The sequence below is a fragment of the Trichomonas vaginalis genome (assembly GCF_026262505.1).
Source record: "Trichomonas vaginalis G3 chromosome Unknown ctg_186, whole genome shotgun sequence".
In the NCBI taxonomy this organism is placed as follows: domain Eukaryota; phylum Parabasalia; order Trichomonadida; family Trichomonadidae; genus Trichomonas; species Trichomonas vaginalis.
Genome location: NW_026529273.1, coordinates 43,592 through 64,499, shown reverse-complemented (window position 1 = coordinate 64,499; position 20,908 = coordinate 43,592). Strand labels below are relative to the sequence as shown.

General features: G+C 32.2%; 8 protein-coding genes across 8 annotated transcripts, besides 1 other annotated feature; 5 read left to right on the top strand and 3 right to left on the bottom strand.

Annotated features, from left to right (window-relative positions):
* Nucleotides 1-508: 508 nt before the first annotated feature.
* On the bottom strand, nt 509-2,659 carry TVAGG3_1090240 (biological adhesion protein; the record flags this gene model as incomplete). Its single annotated transcript, XM_001314169.1, has 1 exon — nt 509-2,659. The coding sequence occupies one exon, from the start codon at nt 2,657-2,659 to the stop codon at nt 509-511; it is 2,151 nt and encodes a 716-aa protein (XP_001314182.1).
* A 188-nt stretch (nt 2,660-2,847) lies between these two features.
* Nucleotides 2,848-5,008, top strand: TVAGG3_1090230 (retrograde transport, endosome to Golgi; the record flags this gene model as incomplete). The annotated part of the gene is made up of 1 exon (XM_001314170.1): nt 2,851-4,992. One exon carries the CDS (start codon nt 2,851-2,853, stop codon nt 4,990-4,992), a length of 2,142 nt encoding a protein of 713 aa, XP_001314183.1.
* A 376-nt stretch (nt 5,009-5,384) lies between these two features.
* TVAGG3_1090220 (ankyrin repeat protein family) lies at nt 5,385-6,698 on the bottom strand (the record flags this gene model as incomplete). The annotated part of the gene is made up of 1 exon (XM_001314171.1): nt 5,385-6,698. One exon carries the CDS (start codon nt 6,696-6,698, stop codon nt 5,385-5,387), a length of 1,314 nt encoding a protein of 437 aa, XP_001314184.1.
* A 117-nt stretch (nt 6,699-6,815) lies between these two features.
* Nucleotides 6,816-7,617: a mobile genetic element.
* Nucleotides 7,618-7,765: 148 nt separating this feature from the next.
* TVAGG3_1090200 (histone-lysine N-methyltransferase family) lies at nt 7,766-8,899 on the top strand (the record flags this gene model as incomplete). Its single annotated transcript, XM_001314172.1, has 1 exon — nt 7,766-8,899. The coding sequence occupies one exon, from the start codon at nt 7,766-7,768 to the stop codon at nt 8,897-8,899; it is 1,134 nt and encodes a 377-aa protein (XP_001314185.1).
* Nucleotides 8,900-9,274: 375 nt separating this feature from the next.
* Nucleotides 9,275-11,638, top strand: TVAGG3_1090190 (uncharacterized protein; the record flags this gene model as incomplete). Its single annotated transcript, XM_001314173.1, has 1 exon — nt 9,275-11,638. One exon carries the CDS (start codon nt 9,275-9,277, stop codon nt 11,636-11,638), a length of 2,364 nt encoding a protein of 787 aa, XP_001314186.1.
* Nucleotides 11,639-11,785: 147 nt separating this feature from the next.
* On the top strand, nt 11,786-13,027 carry TVAGG3_1090180 (glycosyltransferase family; the record flags this gene model as incomplete). The annotated part of the gene is made up of 1 exon (XM_001314174.1): nt 11,786-13,027. The coding sequence occupies one exon, from the start codon at nt 11,786-11,788 to the stop codon at nt 13,025-13,027; it is 1,242 nt and encodes a 413-aa protein (XP_001314187.1).
* A 378-nt stretch (nt 13,028-13,405) lies between these two features.
* On the top strand, nt 13,406-17,149 carry TVAGG3_1090170 (UDP-glucose:glycoprotein glucosyltransferase protein; the record flags this gene model as incomplete). The annotated part of the gene is made up of 1 exon (XM_001314175.2): nt 13,441-17,133. One exon carries the CDS (start codon nt 13,441-13,443, stop codon nt 17,131-17,133), a length of 3,693 nt encoding a protein of 1,230 aa, XP_001314188.2.
* A 508-nt stretch (nt 17,150-17,657) lies between these two features.
* TVAGG3_1090160 (zinc finger, RING/FYVE/PHD-type domain-containing protein) lies at nt 17,658-19,198 on the bottom strand (the record flags this gene model as incomplete). Its single annotated transcript, XM_001314177.1, has 1 exon — nt 17,664-19,169. One exon carries the CDS (start codon nt 19,167-19,169, stop codon nt 17,664-17,666), a length of 1,506 nt encoding a protein of 501 aa, XP_001314190.1.
* Nucleotides 19,199-20,908: the final 1,710 nt, after the last annotated feature.

Here is a 20,908-nt window from a genome sequence, read left to right as displayed (position 1 = left end):
ATTTTAAAATAGAAATTTACAACAATAATTTTGCGAAAGCAATTATCTAAACTCTACAAAGCTTAGTAGCTTTTTATGTAGACTCAATATTTTTGAATATTTACTGGTCAAATCCTAAGGTTTCCGTATAATTTATTTGCAATGAGATTTAATGACGAACAAAAAGTTAGAATCCGAGCCCAAGACTTCGCTCAAATAATTGGCTTGGACAATAGGTTTAAATGAACCCAAGTTGTATTTTTTCGAAATTTTTTGCTTTCGAGATGAAAAAAAGCTAGGCTTTCCACAAAATGTGAGCTGATTGACGATACAAACGGTTTGGTCGGAGAATCCCCTTCAAAGAAGTAACATAAAAATAATATTTTATTTTTTCTTCGATTACTACTATTATTAAATGTTTGAATACTTAAAAAAATAGTGTTTTGGTTTAATCATTTTTTTTTTAATTTCAATAAATCAAACATAAATTTTAATATAAAAACATAAAACAAAAGAACAAACGCAAACATCACTTCTTTCCTTTGAAAAATGAGAAAGCTTGAGAAATAACTTGATTTGATTCGGCATAACATCTCTGAGCGGCCGTAATCTGATCATTAGTACAAGACACAAGTTTAAGAATGACAGGGATTAATGCTTCTCGTTCTGAAGCATCTTTTGTGAAGAATTGTAACAAAACTTTTCGAATATAGTCAGGGAATAAGGCAGTGTTAGCTGTATTAGCTGTAACTTGTCCTCTGTCTTTCTCTATTGCATTAATTTTCTTCTTTAATGTTAAAATTTCTTCATCTAAAATTTGAATCTTTTTATCTGAAGAATTTTTAGCAATTTCAAGTTGCTTGTTCGATTTAATATACTTAGCAACCTTCATTTTCTCTTCTTCAAGTGTATCTTCTGCTTCTTTTAATTTAATTTCAGAATTCTTCAATTTTTCTTGAAGATCTTTGTATTTTGTTTCGATATCCTTAAGAAGAGATAATTTCGCTGTACTTTCATTGACCTGGTCTTGCAAATTCTGAATTGTCAAAGAAAGTGAGTTAATTGTGCTGTTTTTCTCATTATCTGTCTTCTCTAATGACTGAATTATCTCATTCAGTTGGTTTTCTCTCTTTTCAAAGCTCTCTTGGTCCAATTCTGCTTGCTTATTTGCATTTTCCAAATTTGATTTGATTTCTTCGAGTTCTTCTTTAGTACTGTTGAGTTCATTCAGTGCTTTATGATAATTAACGAGTTCTTCCTTCATAATTTTCCTTTCTTCCTTTAAATTTGAGTTTTCTTCACTTAATATCTTCTTTTCTGCTTCAGCAGCTGTTCTGAGCTTGATTTCGTTATCAAGGGTAGCTATTCTCACTTTGTATGACTCGTTTTCGGACCTTAATGGTATTAATTCGTCAGATTGCATCTGAATAATTTTTGATAACTCGTCATTCTTAGTTTTATATGAAGAAAGTTGGTCATCGAAGTTCTGCTTCTCCTTCTCAAGCATTTGCAGCTTCTGTTGGCTCTGCTGCGCCTGTTGTTTGTCATTTTCTCTCATTTTGTCAATTTTTTGGGTCATTTCCGTGATACTTGAGTCTTTTTCTATGAGAAGTTCGTCTATTCTCTTCTTCTCTGACATTAGTTTGGCAACATCTGCTTGTAAAGCTTCATTTCTTTGGTTCAAAATTTGGATTTGATTCTGTAAATCAGAATTGGCTTGGTTTAGTGAGTCAATGACCTTTTCGTATTGTTCTGACTTGATTTTAAGGTCGGAATTACCTGTTAACAGTGAATTTTTCAGAGAATCAAATTCAATTATTATTTTCTCTTTTTCATTTAACGAATTTTGGGCAGTATTAAGGCTGTTTTGAAGATTCTCATTATCACCCTTAAGTAAATTAACTTGGTTTGTTAAATTTTGTACAATTTCATTAAATTTTTCTTCTTTTACTTTGTTTTCTTGCTTAATTTGAGTGGTATCTTTATCGTATTTATCGTTTAAAAGTGAAATTTCCTTTTGGAGCTGATCAATTTTCTCTAATTGCATGACTATTTGAGATTGTCCTTCTCCTGAGGATTGAAGAGCTTTTTGTGCCTCTTCTTTGAACTGTTGCAACGATTCTATTGATTTTTGTTGCGATACTTTTTCATTTTCCAAGTTTTTGATTTGCTCTGTCAAATTTGATATTTGTAGCTTATAATTAGTAATTTCGTTTTGGGAACTTATATAATTAGAATTGAGGCTATCTTTTTCTGTGGTTATTGCGCTCAATTGCTCACTCTTTTGTGAAATTTCATTTTTCAAATCTTCAATTTGTTTATGCAATTGTCTTCTTTCGTTATTAAACTCTTGAATTAGCTCTTCAGACATAGGCTCTTGTGGATTTTGCTCAGCTGAAGTCGTTTGATTATTTTCTAATTCTAATTTTGATTGTTCTAGTGATTCAATTTGTGATTTATAGCCTTGTATTTGTCTATTTAGATCTTCTCTAATAGAAATAAGTTCTGAAATGCTTTTGTTACGAACTTCTATCATTTGATCTCTTTCAGCGAGGCCATTTTGCAATAATTCGCAATTCTTTTGGCTTTTCTCAAGATTTTGCTTCAATGATTTGTTCTTTGTAAGTAGCTGCATATATCCTTCTTTGAGCTTTTCATAAGGGACTTCTTTTTCACTCATTATTTTATGATGAAAAATAGCTAATTAAGACAGTATATAACAGTACACTTATAATTCGTTACATGATAATCTGATTTGAAACATAATATCAAATGATATTAATCTTAATTAGGTAATAATCAAAAATTATCATTATGTATCTCATTACTTTGATGTGAACTGTAAGCTCTCCTCTTGAAAGTACCATTAATATGAATGACTTCGATGATGATGTGAAAATCAAAGACATTGAAGTTGAACTTTCAACAAGAGACTATGATGCAATCAAATATATTAACACAGCTATTCCTGATAGTTCAGCTATTTCTACAATCAATGTTCTTTCCAAACATATTAATCAAAAGCTTGAAAAAACTACAGAAAACATTAACGAAGATATAAAGCAATACTCGAAACTTGATGCAGCAGATAAGAATCTACTTGCAAATACTCACGAATCTATTTCTGATTTGTCGAAACGAATTGATCAAATAAAAGTTCAAGCGCAAGATACAGAAACTGCAATCAAAAAGATATGTGCAGACATAGAGCCATTACATCGTGCCAAAAATAATCTCCTAGCTACAGTAACAACTCTTCGCCGATTACAAATGATGGTAACATCAATATCAGCACTCGAAAAACATATTCAAGCAAAAAATTACGCAGAATGTGCACCAAATGTGTTAGCTTTGACTACTTTAGTCGAAGATTTTAAAAAATTTGAAAAAGCACCTCAATTATCTCCATTAATTACCAAATTCTACGATCTTAAGCGCTATTTACGTAATCAAGTTAATACAGAGCTCGATTATCGTTTATTTGGCGGAAAACCAGACGAATCTAACCTCGCTGTTTGCGCGGTCGTTGATTCATTTGCTGATGATTTCAGATCTTCAACGATAGATTGGTTTTGTGATAAGTTTCTTTCTTGTTACGATGACGCTTTTGAAGGAACGGATCTTTCTGAAGCCCAAAACAGATTCAGATGGTTCAAGCAAAGGCTCATTATATATAATAACCAGTTTTCTCAATGTTTTCCTTCAACTTGGAGAATGCAGTACTGGATAACTTTATCTTTCTGTCAAAGGACTTGCCAGCAGTTCAAATACATTTTACAACAACAGAAACCATCAACAAAACAGTATTTGAACGCTTTTGAAATGACCGTAAAATTTGAATCAAAAATGAGCGAATCTTTTGCCACAATTGAGCTGGTACCTTACGATCCTGATGCTCCGATGCCAGATTTCCCTCAAACGGCCGAAGGAGTTCGTCAGAAACATGAATGGCTTCAAAGAATGAAAGAGAAAAGAGGGACAACGAAAAAAGTGTTGGCAACCAATTTCATTGGATCAATTGCCGCAGCATTTTCTCCTTACATGCAGATTTACATCGATTCAGAAAAATTAATTCTGACAAAGATCATTCAAGAGGCCCAAAACAATATTACAAATGATATTGATGAAGAAGAGAAAGAAATGAACAGCGCGAGACTCTTAATTATTGCGATGAAAAAATCTCTTGAAAAATGTGCCGGATTTGGTGTTGAAAAGACTACTTTAGAGCTCTTTGCCATGCTTAGAGATTTAATTGTGTCTTATTCGGCAGGAATGACCAAATTATTACCCAAAAAATTTAAAGATGAAATAAATGTTAAGTTAACATGCGCCATTGCTAATACCACATCTACATTGCTTGAAATATTAGACTCATTAGCTACAAAAGTAATAGAAATTACTAGTGATGGCAAAAAAGTCACAGTTGATGAAGCAAAAAATCAAATTTCAGAAGAAATTAAGAAACAAATTTTGCATATAGCTGATACATTTATAAAAGAAAGCGAATCTTCATTGATATCCATTGGTAACAACAGTTGGACGGGATCAGACAAATTACCATCGAAATTATTAGAATTATTTAGTTCAAGGTTCGGAATAATTTCGGAATGGTTAAATCCAATGAACATGAACAGACTCAGATCAGTTCTCACACAGAAAGTTGTAGCAACAATAAGAGATTCTGTGTATAGAACTCACAACATTAAAATTGAATCTGCTTCTAAAATATATATGACATTAGGAAATACCAAAGAAACTATTGCTTATTGGACAAATTGTGACAGCGCCAGCGCTAGAAGAAGATTGGATTATGACTTTGCAAGGTTAGAGAATGATTTAACTGTTTTGTGTTGCCCAGAAATGGCAATGACTGTTACTTATCTTGGAAAGACTCCAACAAAGAATAAAGACCAGTTCATGGCTCTCGTTCGATTAAAGGGTTTAGGTCCTCAAGCAGAGGCTCAATTATCTCAAGAATATGACCAACAACTTCCTTTGTTTACAGAAAAATAAAGTTTTGTTTTATTTACTTTTTTTATTATTATAATTACATATATTTTATATTGGAAGATAATGGCATAACATTTCTTTGATCTACGATAAAATCCATTGATCATATTAATTAAAGTTTAGAAATTTTGATGATATATTGCATAATCATATTCTCGTTTTCTATCATTGTATAAAATGAGCAAAAAGAAAAAATAATCCAAATTCAATATCATTTGAGGAGGAGTGTATATATAGAGAAATTACCAACACATTTTTTAACATTATACAGACCAAATAACTCATTTTGCCAAATACCGCTTACTAGCACATAAATATGTGGTTAATTTTATTTTGGTGACAAATATTCAATTTATTCTAGTTTTCAAATAAGATTAAAATTATGAATGATCAATTCAAATTGACAAAAAATATTCTTTCACAGATCCTTTAGCGACGTCAAAGGCAGTTCGTCCATCATTTGTCTTTGCTTCCTTATCGGCTCCAACAGATATAAGATATTTAGCAATTTCAAGATGACCAATAGCTGATGCTTTTATGAGTGGAGTCCATCCATATTTATCCTTTGCTTCTTTATTAGCTCCAATAGAGACAAGATATTTAACAACTTCAAGATGACCATAGAATGATGCTTCTATGAGTGGAGTAGATCCTATATTATCCTTTGCTTCTTTATTAGCTCCAATAGAGACAAGATATTTAACAACTTCAAGTGCACCACCGAATGATGCTTTTATGAGTGGAGTAGATCCAATATTATCCTTTTCCTCTTTATCTAGTCCTTCAGAGATAAGATATTTAACAACTTCAAGATGACCACTTCTTGATGCCCAACCGAGTGGAGTCATTCCATTTTTATCCCTTGTTTCTTTATTAGATCCGATAGAGATAAGATATTTAACAACTTCAAGATGATTATAACCTGATGCCCAACTGAGTGGTGCATTTCCATCTTTATCCCTTGCTTCTTTATTAGCTCCAATAGAGATAAGATATTTTACAACTTCAAGATTGCCATTACCTGATGCCCAAATGAGCGGAGTATTTCCATAATTATTATCATTTGCTTCTTTATCACAACCACATTCAATAAGTGATTTAACAAGTTTGAGATTTCCTTTCTCACATGCTGCATGAAATACATTCTTCTCAGATTTAGCATCATCTTTTTTAGGCATAGTCTTTTTCCAAAGTTCTTCTTCATATGATTTTAACATCATTTCCTGATTTCCTTGCTCTGAAAGTTCATCAAAGAATTTGTAAACGGAATCAAAATCATTAGAGTTCTTAAGTTCAGCGATTTTAGTCAAAATATCTCTTGAATGATTGTTATTTTCATTAGTTTGACTTTGATTTTGAAATCTGTTAATTGCCGTCGTAAAATCACTTATTATTTTCTCCCTTTGATTTAAGACATCAATAATTCCATCAAATATATTGAATTTCATGTATTTTTTGAGAGAATTCAGAATTGAAACAATTTCTTCGACATTTTGGATAGTAACATTTGTTTTTCGTGTACATACATATAATGCTTTAGCATCAATAGTTGATGAAGATTGTTTGAGAAGAGTAACGTACTGATCAGCTGTCAATTGTGAATATTTCATGATTGTTTTGATATCTCCGATCTCAAAAGTATCGAAGAAGTTTTCATTCTTAATGTAGTCGCTGATATGAGCGGCAATGTATTCGAAATCCAGATTCATGACCTGATTCTTTTTTGAAATGTCGTAATTTTACAAAAAATCAGATCAAATTTAACTAGAATTGCTAATATACTCTTTTTCACCCAATCAATTTTTTTCCACTATTCAATTTTTTTTGGCAAACCCAAATTTTAGCTAAAAGTGAAAGGGGAAAAAAACGTTTAGTATTAAAAAAAAAGACCGATGAGAGCTTCGTTCGAAATATAGAGGGAACTGAGAATGCGCAACCATTCTCAGGGAATATTGGATGCTATTCCCGTTCCCTCTGTATGGAAAATTGAGGTTTTCAAAGGGAGTTAAAATAATATCAAATTTATACTAATTTACTTCAAAATACAAAAGTATTTGACAGCTAAAATTAGTTACTTTAGCAAGCCTATCAATACCCTTTTACGATTATTGCTACTTTTTCGAAATAAAAGTAAAAACAAATTTATACTAATTTACTTCAAAATACAAAAGTATTTGACAGCTAAAATTAGTTACTTTAGCAAGCCTATCAATACCCTTTTACGATTATTGCTACTTTTTCGAAGTAAAATAAATTTATTATCAAAAAACTTTTTTTTTCTTAGTAAAAATAAACGAAATTTTTTACCTTATGAACTTTTGATGGAAATATGCAAATTTAAAATAATAAAGAAAGCCGCGAGCGAAGCGATCGGCTTAGTTCGAAGATTTTGATTCAAATCTTTGCTGATCTGTAATTCGCGGAAGCCGCGAGCGAATCGAGCGGCTTAGGTCTAAAATTTTGATTCAAATCTTTGCTTATATTCCTTAAATTCTTTATGAAACTCGCAACAGTTCCATAAAAAATTTTAAATTCTAAACTGTCGAAAGTACCGATCGGTAATCACACCCTTCACGGGTGTGTCACTTTTTACAAGTGCGTCACTTTTAGCTAAAATTACCCCTACTCTTTTTTTCACTCTTCTTCTTGATATTTTTTACATCTCAAATAATAGATAATGATAAATACATGCTATAATAGTACAAGTAATTAAAAATATCGATTCTAATATTATTGAAAGATCCAAAGTATGGAAACAGTTCATTTTTGTAAATTAATGAGTCAAGAGCTTACTCAGAATTTTGAATATATTGCAGCCAACATCAAAGATTATATTGATGAAAATAAGTTGTTTGATACTTTCGAAGTAGAAGATATTGAAAAAATCATGAAGTTTGCAAATTTTACAACAAATGACTTCACTACTCTTCTGAAACAATCACAACCTACAGTCGATGCAAATACATTATATATGTGTATTCGGAATACGCATATTACACTACATAATTATGAAGATGTCATTTCAATTTTGAAATCAATCAAAAATTACCTGAAACTTGCATTACTTGATGGTGTTATTGATTTTTTAATACAATCACAAAAAGATGGATCTAATTCTTCAGAAGAAATACAAAAACTTCAAAAAGAATTAAAAACAATTCAAGATCAAAAACAGCAAAATGACAATGACATAGAATTACTCAAATCTCAGGTTAGTCAAATTTCTGAAGAACGCAACATGTTAAAGAGAATCAATAAAATTATTGTTGATCAAAACATTCCGAAAAGATTTCTTAAAGAAATAGAAAAACTTAAGAGTTCTGATGATTTTGAACGCGTCTACAAGTTCTTTGATGGGCATTCATCTAAAGAGAATGAAATTGTAATTTATAAAGCATGTGAGGAAGGACTTTGGGAAAAGACACTCGAAATATGTTATTGGCAAGAACCAGAAAATGTACTTCAAGTTGCATGCGATAGAGGAAATCTCAGACTTGTTGAATCTCTGATTGAATGTGGCTGCGATAAAGAGATAAAAGGATTTAAATTAAAAGAAACTCCACTCATGCATGCCACGCAAAATAATAATCTTGAAGTTGTAAAATATCTTGTCTCGATTGGAGCTAACAAAGAAGCAAAGGATCGTGGTGGTGAAACTCCACTTCTTTTGGCATCAAAAGAAGGCTTTCTTGATATTGTCCAATATCTTGTCTTAGCTGGCGCTGATATAGAGGCAAAGGATAATGGTGAATGTACTCCATTCCTTTTGGCATCATATTTCGATCATCTTGATATTGTGAAATATCTTCTCTCAGTTGGGTCTAATAAAGAAGCAAAGGATAGAGATGGAAACACGGCTGTCCAGATTGCAGGTATCAAAGTAAGAGAATATCTAATGGGAGGTAATTGAATAAAGTAGTTTAAAACGCAAGAATTAGCTAATAAAGGTAGCTGACAAAACAACATGCCACCTCTCAAGTTATGAATTAAAAAAAAGTATTTTCGAAAGCTTCTCAATTTTTCTATGAGTTCTCTCAAATTATATTAAGTTCGGAAATCTTATAAATATGAAATAGCCGTTCATTAAAACTACATATTCTCGATATATCTCTCAAATAAAGACATACACTTGCAATGATTTATTTTTGAACAAGCGTTTTCAATCAATTTCACTGAAGATTTCGAATTCAACAAAATAGCTTCATGCGCACAATCTTCGGTTATATATTACTTTTAGCAAATTTAGTCATTTTTCAATATTGTTGAAAAATTGAAAATAACGTGAATGACATCATCCCCTAAAAGGAGCAGTTCTTCACGATCAATAGATAGTATTGGATCTTCTATTAGTAATATTGAACATCAATTTACAAAATACAAAGATCACGCAAATATTTTATTTAAATCTTTCGATTCAAATGGAAAGCAAATCACTCTTCAATCATTATTAGATAAGATCAACCTCATAAAGATTAATCTCAATCAATTAAATGCGAATTCTCAGCAGCAAAGCGTTCATATTCCTTCCCAAATCAAGAAGTTACACGCTGATATAAAATTAGAAACAGAATCATTAAACCTACTTATCCAAGATGCAATTTCACAGATTAAATCCGGAAATACAGATCTTAAAAATAAATTAGCGTATGTTTTAGCAGAACAAAGTAATAAACTCACATTAGAGCAGTACCAACAGTATAACACGCGCATAGAAGCTGATGAAAAGTCATTAAAATCATTAGATTCATCGGTTGAAAAATATCAAAAATCGGTAGAAAAAGAAACAGACTTAATTTCTCCGGAAGTTGCGAATGAAGTCAAAAATAACATAGATGATATCAAAAAGAACGTAAGCAAGATTCAATTTCGAAATCTGGAATTAATAAATCCCGAACTTGATCAAAGCATCGAAAATGATATAGAAAAGTTATCTAAATCTTATTACAATTCGCAAGTTGAGCTTCAGAACTTACAACAAAAATTAAACACAATTGAAAACTATTCAAGCTTACTAAATGATCGAACAGCAATCATTATACGTATCAGAGAATTAAAATTAGAAATTAAGCAGTTTATGGACAAAATCCAAAAGTTTTCTTCGAAAAATTCCCAAAATGTAGAAGATATCTTGAAATCATTCAGGAAAATAGAGAAAAGCATTACTGAAACACAAAATAAGATTGATGTTGAATGTTCAAATGCTACAGAAACTAACGTTTATAATTATTTTTCAGAATTAAGAAAATTTATGCAAGAATGGAAAGAATCATTAGATGCAATTGGCTCACAAATGTCACAAGTCATCCCACGAACTGTTATCACCAGAAGTTTTGCAGATGTAGAACGACACGAAAATGGAATCAAAGAAATCATCAGAAAAGCTCAAGAAGACCTTGAAAGAGCCAAATCTCGGCATCCACTGAATGATAGTAACATAATACCCATTCTAAATAACATAGAACAGATACAATCTTCAACAACAGTTCTTCCTTCAATGGCAAGAAGTGTTCTCAAAGTTTCTGATGGAATTGTTGCTTTAAGACAAGAAATGTCACTTTTAGATTCAATGTCTTCCGAAATTGAGTCAAAAATCGAGAAAATCAGAAAAATTCAAAATGATTCCGAGAAAGATGAGAACAATAGTCAAAAATATACCAACAGAATTGATAAAATAACAGGTTATGTTAATAATTTAGCTTCTTCTAACTCCAATTTTGTTGATCCGACAAATCAGATCAAAAAGTTTGAACAGGAAACAGATTCTATTATGCTACCATTGCAAAATGATATAAATAAGGCTTCTGCACCATACATTTCTCCTGAAAATTTAACAAAAATTCAAAATGAAATAGAAAACTGTATAAATGAAGTACAAGAAGAATCAGATAGTGCCAGATTAAGAATTAATACTATAGCTAATAAAGAATACGAAAAATACCTTACACAAGTTACAAGAAATTTAGATTCAATTAGATATGATACAAATTCGCCAATACTATCACAACAAATTGATGAATACAAAGAAAGATCAATATCCAAGCTAAATGACTTCATTCAGGACAAACCAATGAAAAATCAGCTGAATTCTTTGAATGTCAATCTAAAGACGATGAAAGACATTTTCAATACAGAAATAGGCAAAATCAAACCTAAAAAGACCAAATCTGAAAAGAATAACAGCAAATTAGATGAAAAATTAAAGAATGAAACAGAAAAATTGCTGAAAACAGAAGAAATATTTGGTTTGGTATCTGCTTCTGTTATACATCCATATAATGATCTTAAAAATACCTTGACAAATCTAAATAATTCATTTAATACAGGAATAATAGGAGATGAAGAGAAACAAAGAATCTTACCTGTTATGGACATTAAAAACAAACCCGTCTTAGAGATATATCCTTCAAGATTCGATAAAGTTACAAAACAAATTTTGGATTTAAGAGAAAACGTTGAAAAGATGGATTCACAAGTTCCTCAAATAGACTCCGACATATCAACTCTATCTTCTATGGAGTCTGCAATTAAGAAACTGAAAAACGACCGAACTTTGAAAAATGAGAAAGTTCATATACCAAAAGGAGCTGAAAAGTTACCAGAAATGAATTGGACAATTCTTAAAATCCTTGATTCACAAGGAATTGAATAGTTTAGAATTAATTGTATGAGTTGACTCAAAAATTATTGGACCTGCGCTTTTTGACGCACAGTTGATTTTTGTCAGTATTATTCATTCTCAATGTATTTTTTACGAGCACACGGAGTAGCTATGGTGATGATAGACTTTTATTTCATAATGACACTTTGCAAGTTCAATATGGGCTCATTAGATACTAGAATGAAATTGAAATTAATTAAAAATTCCTATAAATTAAACAAAACTAGTGGAATCAGAGAAGCAGTTAAAATAAAGGATATAACATATGGCTATCAAGAAGAAAGCATATATGAAGTTTTTGAATTTAATTTAACTTTCGATATTCCGAGAACAAATTGCTTATTTGGCTTTATCAACAATACAGAATGCCTTAATTATAGCAAGCATTTCAAAAAACCAGAGCTTATCCCAAAATTTGGAGAAAAAAGATTTATTGATAATGTCAATAATTTTTATGGAAAGATTGTAATATATAAAGATGCTTATGCAACTCACACAGGCGAGTTCGCTATTAATAACGTTACTATTCGGCCTCCATATGACACAGGACCTGACTTTATTCGAGTATTCGATGATGGGCCTGTTGTTTTTGAATGCGAAAAAGCATGTATTTTTGGGCACTTGTTTACTGCCAATTTGGGTCATTATACACATGATTATTTAGCCCCTTTGATGCTACTTCCTCAAGATTTTCTAGATGATTGCGTCGTAATTTTTGCAAGACATCAAGAAAAACTCACCGAAGAATACATGAAGATAATAGGTATATGCCAATACATAATTATCGATGAGCTTGAATGGGTCCATGCTAAATATCTTGCAGTTGCAACAGAAGGAAGACCACACAACTGCCATTTTGGGGTTCCTATTTATCTTTTGTATCAAAAAGTTAAGGGTTATTTCCATTTTGATGAAATCAAGCCTACTCAATATGTTCTGATGAACAGAAAACCCAAACGAGCAAGACGTATATTGAACTTTAAAAACATTACAAAAGCAGCTCAAAAAAGATTTCCTGAAGTCAGTTTTAAGATAATTCCAGATCCAGAATCAACAATTCAAGAATATGCGAAGATATTTTCATCTATAAAGTTCTTATTTACTCCGACAGGAAGTAATTGCATCAAATCATTGTTTATGCATAGAGGAACTGTCATCGTAATTGCTAGTGGGGATATGTTTGATTTCTCAATTGTTTCTTTTATTGCTTCAATCGACATCAAAATTGTTTATTTCGTTAATCCGTTTGATCATCGTTATGCATTTAATTGCAGTATTGATATGGCAATTGATGCTATGAAGGCAGGCTTATACTATTCAAAGAATGGAAAGTGGCCAAAACCACAGAAAAATGTAACTTTTATTGATTATATTAGATAGAATGATCATTTTTTTTATTTTACAAATATAATATTACAAGATATAGGCTGTTTATTTGCTTACACTATTTGTTTTATAAATATCATGGTTAATGAAAAATTGTTTTTGTTATTTTTTTGAAAATACAACATTGCATATTAAGAGGCTATAAGCTTGACCTTAGATTTTCTTTTCTTGATATAGGGAATATCATTATTAATAACGAAACATATGATTCAAACAAAAATTAGGGATTGATATGAATTTCTTCCTGTTTGGAAAGAAAATTTTAATGTACAACTCGGTGTTTAATTACATCTTCTTCATTATGATCTAATATTCAATGTAAATTTTTTGTATGTTATTGTTAATTGTTGTCACTTTTACTTAAATTTTTTACAATGATATTCTTTGTTCAATGTGCGTTGTCTGTGATGAGTCCGCAGACAATTTCCGTTGATATTCAATCCAAATGGGAATCTGCACATCCCTTTGATCAGATTTTGTACTATATCAACGACAGACATCAACCTGCACTCAAACAATTTTTCCTTGCAGCAACTGATGGAAACAAACTTCCAGAAGAATCTGTAATTAATAAAATATTAAAACCATTCATTCCTTATTCAGATTTACTTCAAATGAAATCTTATATCAAGTTAGGTCACTATTTCCAACGTTCTGTTACATTCAAATCGATGGCACGTACTTCAGAACTAGTGTTAATCACTGGTGAGACACCTTCTTTCCAACACAACTTCAAATTTGTTCATCGCGAGCACCAACAAGTGAATCCGTATGATATCATGTTTGGAAACTCTCGTACAATTGTTTATGCAGATCTTTCAAATACAGAAGCACTCTCATTTGTTCGCTCTTTGCTTGAAAATAAAAATGAATTCGTTTTACGTCCAATTTCAAAGACAAACGAGCCAAATCAGAAGCTTACAGCATTCTCTGCCACTGCTATCATGGTAGATGCTCCAAAGAACGCTTCCGCAGATGATAAAGTTTATAACGAATCAAATATCGATGATTTCGATCTGAAATTAACACAGTACATCATTGATTCAAAGAAGCAAATACCAGCCACCCTCAAGGACATTACAAACAACTGGCCAAAAGTTATTCGCGAAATTGAGAATATCAGACCAACATCATCAGCCAATAGGTCATTAAATGCAATCCGTGACTTCCTTGCCAGACAAGGAACCCTTGCATCTGCCATAAATGGCCGTACATTCATGTTTGATAAAAATGATCCACACGAAATCCTCAATATCATCAACCAAGAGACAATTTACAATAAGATATTGACAGAAGAACTCGGATTGAGCAAGAACTTGTCCGAAAGAATAACTTCTACCTCTATTGATCTGAAAAATAATTTTATTCTCGATTACAGGAACGACGCCGTCAAATGGCTTAACGATGTCGAAACTGACGTAAGCCACGCTACATGGTCGACCTCCGTTCAGGAGTTAATTCGTCCAAATCCAAGAATCCGAAAGAATCTCATTAATTTTGTCGTTTACGCCGATCCAACAACGACACAAGGCTTCACACAGATCTTCTCCATCGCTCCATTGATCCGTACGAACCTTCCGATTCGATTAGGTTTAGTTCCAAACTTTAATCTCAAAAACAGACTTCACAGAAAGGTCGCATTCGCCTTCCACCATATTGCCAAGCAGTCAGAGACCAGCGCTTTCGTGTTTTTGATCGATGCTTTCCAAAGAGCAGGAGTAAATCGAACTTCCAATACAAAGAACCCTATGACTGAAGAGATCTACGCAGCCTCTTACCAGAAAGTTATCTCAAACATGCAGGATATGCTTCCTTGGGAAAGATTATACGAATTATACTCCCCGATTTCGGAAGAATACCAGGATATCAAGGTTACAAGCGAATACCTCAAGAGATCTAAGGTTCCTTTCGGTTATATGACCATGAATGGAAAGATTTTGGATAATTCCAAGAAATTACCTGAACATCTTGCAGATATGTTCCATACAATCTTCGAGTTATGCACAGTTGATGGCATTATGGACCTCCAAGGCGTCGATATCGTTCAATTATTATCTCAGAAATGGCCGGTCGTTACAGAGCTCGGCCATCAGGTATACGAGGATGCTCCACAGGGTACGGGCATCATTTCTCACGGATACGATGTCCAGAAAGACTTCGTAGATTTCGTAATAAAACAAGATAACTTCGAAGGTCCTCAGAATCCACTCGGTTACACCATCTTATTCTGCGATAAATCAGCAGATACAACAGTATTTACAGACGTAATGTCAAAAGACAGGTACTTATCTCACGCAATTAACCCAGTTTTACCTGGCAAGCTCAATATGCTCTTTAACTACAAGCCAGAAGAACTCCCAGTCATTGTAATCAATGGCCGTGTCTTCCGCCATGTAAATCTTACAGATGATAAGTTCCTCGAAGACATAATGAACTGGGGAAGCCATTTCATCAACCACTTCAAGCTCCAGTTACAGAGAGTTACAGGAAGATTCGCCGCTTTCGCTTATTCTACGACAATGGCCATGGATTTCGTTGCTGCCGGCATTCCAAGAATCCTCCTTCCAGATCTCGCCCAGGAATCACAGTTGGTATACGTAGATAAGGATAATACTGATGCTTTGTCGTGGAAGATTTTGGCAGATCCGACAAGAGGCAATTTCCAGCAGTGCATCGACATGATCAACTATATTTCACAGAAAGGACTTGCAAGAATCCAGTTAATGGTCTTGCCTCCGCATAGAATCAATGAAATTGACTTAAATGTCATCAGAAGGTTCTACAGAACAGCTCTTGGCCCACAGAAGCTCACATTCAAGTTCTTTGATACAGAATACAACTACACAATCAAACCAATTCCTCCTTCAACGTATTCTATCGAGAAAATTTACTCAGATTTCGATGATGAGTACGTAACAGTCAATGGAATTGATGATGGCGACTTAGTTGTATCATACGGTATCAATGGATTCGTTTCTTCCGGTACATCAAAGTTCGAATTACCTAATTTCATGGATGTTGCAGAACTAGAGATCGTCGACACTTCAGATGAATCCTCTGTAATCGAGACATTCGTTGACATCCATGGTTCTTGGAATGCGATCACTTCACCTGGCCAATTTTACGTAAGAATGAGAAATAATCGTTCACCTCACAAAGTGGCCGGTGAATCAATTTTTGACACTGCAGTCAGTTCTAAAAACGATGTTAACTGTCCACTCAAGAACGGCACAGAAATGATGTACGAGATGAATTACAGTGGCAGCACAGAAGACATTAATATATTTGTTGTTACTGGTTCTAAAATACACGAAAAGTTAACATTGACTATGTTACTTTCCGCCAAAGAATTTTCAGATGGAAAGAAGATAAATGTCTGGATGAACAAAAACGATTTGAGTCCAGAGATGAAATCAATTCTTCCAAAGTTCTGCGAAGAGAATGGAATGAGTTTGAATTTGTTTGCAAAGAAATGGCCGGCATCATTAATGACACCAGAAAATCCTGATTTCTCTGTCGGAGCTAGAAGAATTGCATTGTTGGATATGATCTTTCCAATTGAAATCGGAAGAGTTTTCGTTGTTTCTCCTGATACTATTTTCACTGAATCACTCAATGAAATGGTCGAAGGACTCAATGAAACAAGTGTTTTCTACATCCCTCATTTCACAAAATTCATGGAATCTTCTGTTCCTGACATTCCAACGAAGATTAAATTCACTGACAAAACATATGCTCCACAAGTAATTGTTGCTAATATGAATATTTTGAGGAAACAAGTTATTATCTTTGATGCAATAAGAAGACAGATATTGATTGATGTGTTGAGATCTTCAATTCCTTCTCCTGACTTCGACATCTTGAATATGTTGGGTCAGTTGCTTCAGTTCGCTCCAACAAAGAAGAAAGTTTATTGCCCTGAATATTGCGAAATAGAAGATTACGGAGCTGTTTCTCTCTGCAAGAGTCCTTCAAAGATAATGAGGATGTCTTTGGATGATGTTGCTGCAAGATACGGTGAAACAATGCAGAAATATTTGAATGAAATATCTAAGTTCAAAGCTGAAAAAGATGATTATATTAAAGTTTTCTTGAAATAAATAAATAAATATGAAGAAAATAATTTATAAAATATGATTATTAATTTTTAAAAAAAGACAAAGAAGGAAAAACTCCTCTTCATTCTGCATTAAAAAAAATCGAAGTATTGGAAATTGCATATATTTCTTCCATGTAGAATCCCTTCCTTCTTATATTGAAAACTATTGAAGAAATATCAGAACATCTTCTTTATTATCATACAGTCATAAGAACAAGGGATTTTAGGATGCATTTGACTCTGAAGCAATAAAAAATCTCACGAAACAAAGTACTAAATTTCTCTTCACTGTTTAACAACAGCTCGATTTAAAAACAGCACAATACCAAAAATTTGAGTGTTTATTGATATTATATTGATATGAAGATATATATATAATTCAATTATCCACAGAAAACTATGTCGTAATGACAAATATCATATATAATACAATCAAATCATTTCTTTACCCAGATAATACATATCAAAAAATTAAAATATTTGATTAATTATTTTTTTAGATAAAAAACAAACAATATATATATATATATACTACATGAACATTTTCTTGACAGAACAGACAGGAACTCCACAGATTGGACATTTCTTGCAGTCGTCGCAAGAAGACATGCACTCGTGGCAGCAGCACTGGTGTCCACAGGGCATATACACCAAATCTGGCTCTGCATCCATGCAAATCACGCAGTTGTCTGTCTTGTATCTCTTTGTTGTTTTTCCTGAGATTCCACAAACAGGGCAACTGGAGCATTCCTCTTTGCAAAGGTGTCCACATGGAATAAATAAGAGTGGCATGTCTTTGTGTCCTTCTTCAGGCGTAAATTCGAGGTCTTTCTCTGGAACTTGATAATCATTTTCGGAATAAGAGAAAATTCCATTCGATCTCTGTAATTCGAAAGGTATTTTCTCTACTTCGATGATTTCTGATCCTAAAACTTGCTTGTTTGCCTTTCTTGGCGAATTATTCAAAATAACTTGGGAACAATTCGAAGAAACAAGCTCATTAAATGGAGTATTAATAAACAGAGGCTTAGCATAGTCTCCTGTTCTCACCAGAACCTTGTCTGTCGTGTTATCTCTGAATATCGGATTTGAATAATCAGAAATAACAATATCCAAGTCGCTAAACTTGCTGTTCGTGATAAGTAATGGGCAGTACTTACCAATTAATAGGAGGATACTCTTAATAAAATCGGAATGATTCACATCTACGTAACTCTTTTGACAAACTAAGGATCGTAAGCATGAATCGAATGTACATCCTTCAATGTATCCATTGGAACCCTTAGAAATGTTAACTGCCACTGGAGAAATATTTTTGAATTCAGATTTTGTGATTTTTATGATAGAAAGGTTGGCGGAACATATAGCACCGTTCTCGCAGTTGCTGAATTTGCAGTCCGATATATTCAGAATCGATTCTGTGCAGCAACCAATCGCTTTTCCTTTCATGTCAGAGAAATCACAGGAAATGAATGTGGAGTTGGTCTTCTTGGTTTGGAGGACGGCATATTTCTGAGCTCCCTGGAACTTGCAGTTAAATAATTTAATATTTGTTTCATTTGAGAGAACAAGTGATGTAACTGGGGCCTGCAAGAACGAGCAATTGTTAAATAATATACTATTAGGGCCATTAGAGGTAATCGATGCCTGTTTTCCTCCAGAAAACTGACAATTAGTAAATTCACAAGTAGTTTGAGGCGATATTTCGATAATAGAGTCCTGGTTATCCTGTGAACAATTGAAGATACAGTTAGTAGCTTTAAACCTAGACCCAGGGGAAATAACAATATGACCCGAGAAGTTAACATCTTGGAAGTTAACTTCTGTGTCCATTATGTTTATTGTTTTAATGTATGTGTGGTTTGATGTCATACCGAAGCCATTTAAAACGAGTTTTGATCGAATATATATTTCTGAGTTGCAATCTGAGCCTGGTAACAGTTTTATCTCGTGATTTTTGGTTGGAAATGAGATTTCAGATAGTAGTTGTGGTAATTGCTTGAAGAATTGGCACTTGGTAACGCATTTGCATTTCATAGAAAAAAAATTTTTTTTTTGTCGAAAATTTTGGACAGACAATTGTTTGAATTGAATTTTTTGTGTGACTTTTCAAAATAGTCAACATTTGAATAAACTATACTCATATGGTAGATCGTTTTTATTTATTTTTCAAAATTAAATGTTGCTATTCATTGAGAGGTAGGGCAACGATAGAAAATTTTTGGAAAAAAAGTTCGGAGATCTTAAACGTATCATATTCCCTGCATGGTTTGGTATCTTCCGCCATGCGTTGTGCCAAACATATTGACACTTTCCAATAATTAATTTATGGTATGAGTCACAGAGTTAGATTATAAAAAGAAAGTAAATAATTGCAATTAGAAATCATATATGTCGGAAATCAAATGTTGATGAGCAGAAACCTTTTACTCATCATAAAAGAGATAAATCACTAAAGATTTGTATACATTAAAATTTGATATTTGGTGCTCGAAAACTGTCTGATGGGACTCCTCCAAAATGAACCAATCTATCGCTGAGGACCAAATTAGATGATGTGGATGGTGTATTCTCTAATTCTAACTTAGGAAGAATGGGAACAAAACGAATGACGACAACAACATGTCAAACATAGATTAAATATCTATGAATCAATAAAGTATACGTGCATTGAAGGTGATAACGATCACTTGAGGCTTATAACTCTTTGACTAAATTATGCAATAATTAAATATAATCATTTTTATATTTTTATACTGATAATAATTAATATACTATCCTGCTTAATAAATGGTATGATCAAATTTGTTTGAAAATTTAATTATGTATATGAAACTATGTCTTCTATATAAAAATCAAAATTTTCGGACGAACCTAGATTGAACCTTTATGAAAATCTATCATTTTGTTAATTGAGTTAATATGAATCTTTTACATATGTATATATAGCATTGATAGCTTATATAATCATGGTTTATTCCATATTAACATATTTTTTCAGTTAAATTTGTTAATAATATCATGTAACAAATTAATTCAAGATTAGAATGTCTACAAAATGCTAACAAATAAGAACAAAATACGATTTCTCGACTTAAATTTTAATATGGAGTAGTTTTTCGTTTAAATCTAATTAAAAATGAAAAAAACTTATCTTGTACTATTTTCATTCAAAGATTTTAATAATGTAAATCATGCATTTTCATAATTCAGTACAGTTCTTTTTAGAATTAAAGTTGATGAGGATGATATTTGTGATTTAAAATAATTTGTTAATGTTCACCTTTTATTCATCACCTTGTGGTATGCCCTAAAGCAATAGCATTATCAATTCTGCTGAATTGATCAACTCAAAATTCCAAAAAAAATTCAAAATTTCAAAAATGAAATTAAACAATCTGAATTTTCACATGAAAAAATCAATTTCGAAAAAAATTTGGAAAATCAAAGTATTTGATAATTAGTCAAATAATCAATTTACATCGTTTTTACTCATAAAAAACAACTAATTTTTGATTTTGATATCATATTTGATAAATACTCATTCCAGAGTTGACGTAATGTATTAATTATTGTTAGAGATATTGCTTTCGCAGCAAAATTCTTATTTCATGAAAGAAAAAAAAAATGATTTTATTCCAACAAAAACAAGTAAACAGATGAATGGAAACGTACTATATTTTCATAAATGTAGTAATCAGCGTGTCGGCTTTTGTTTATCATGTTCGAGTCAAAATGTATTAACTTGTAATAAGAAATATTCGAAGATTATATGA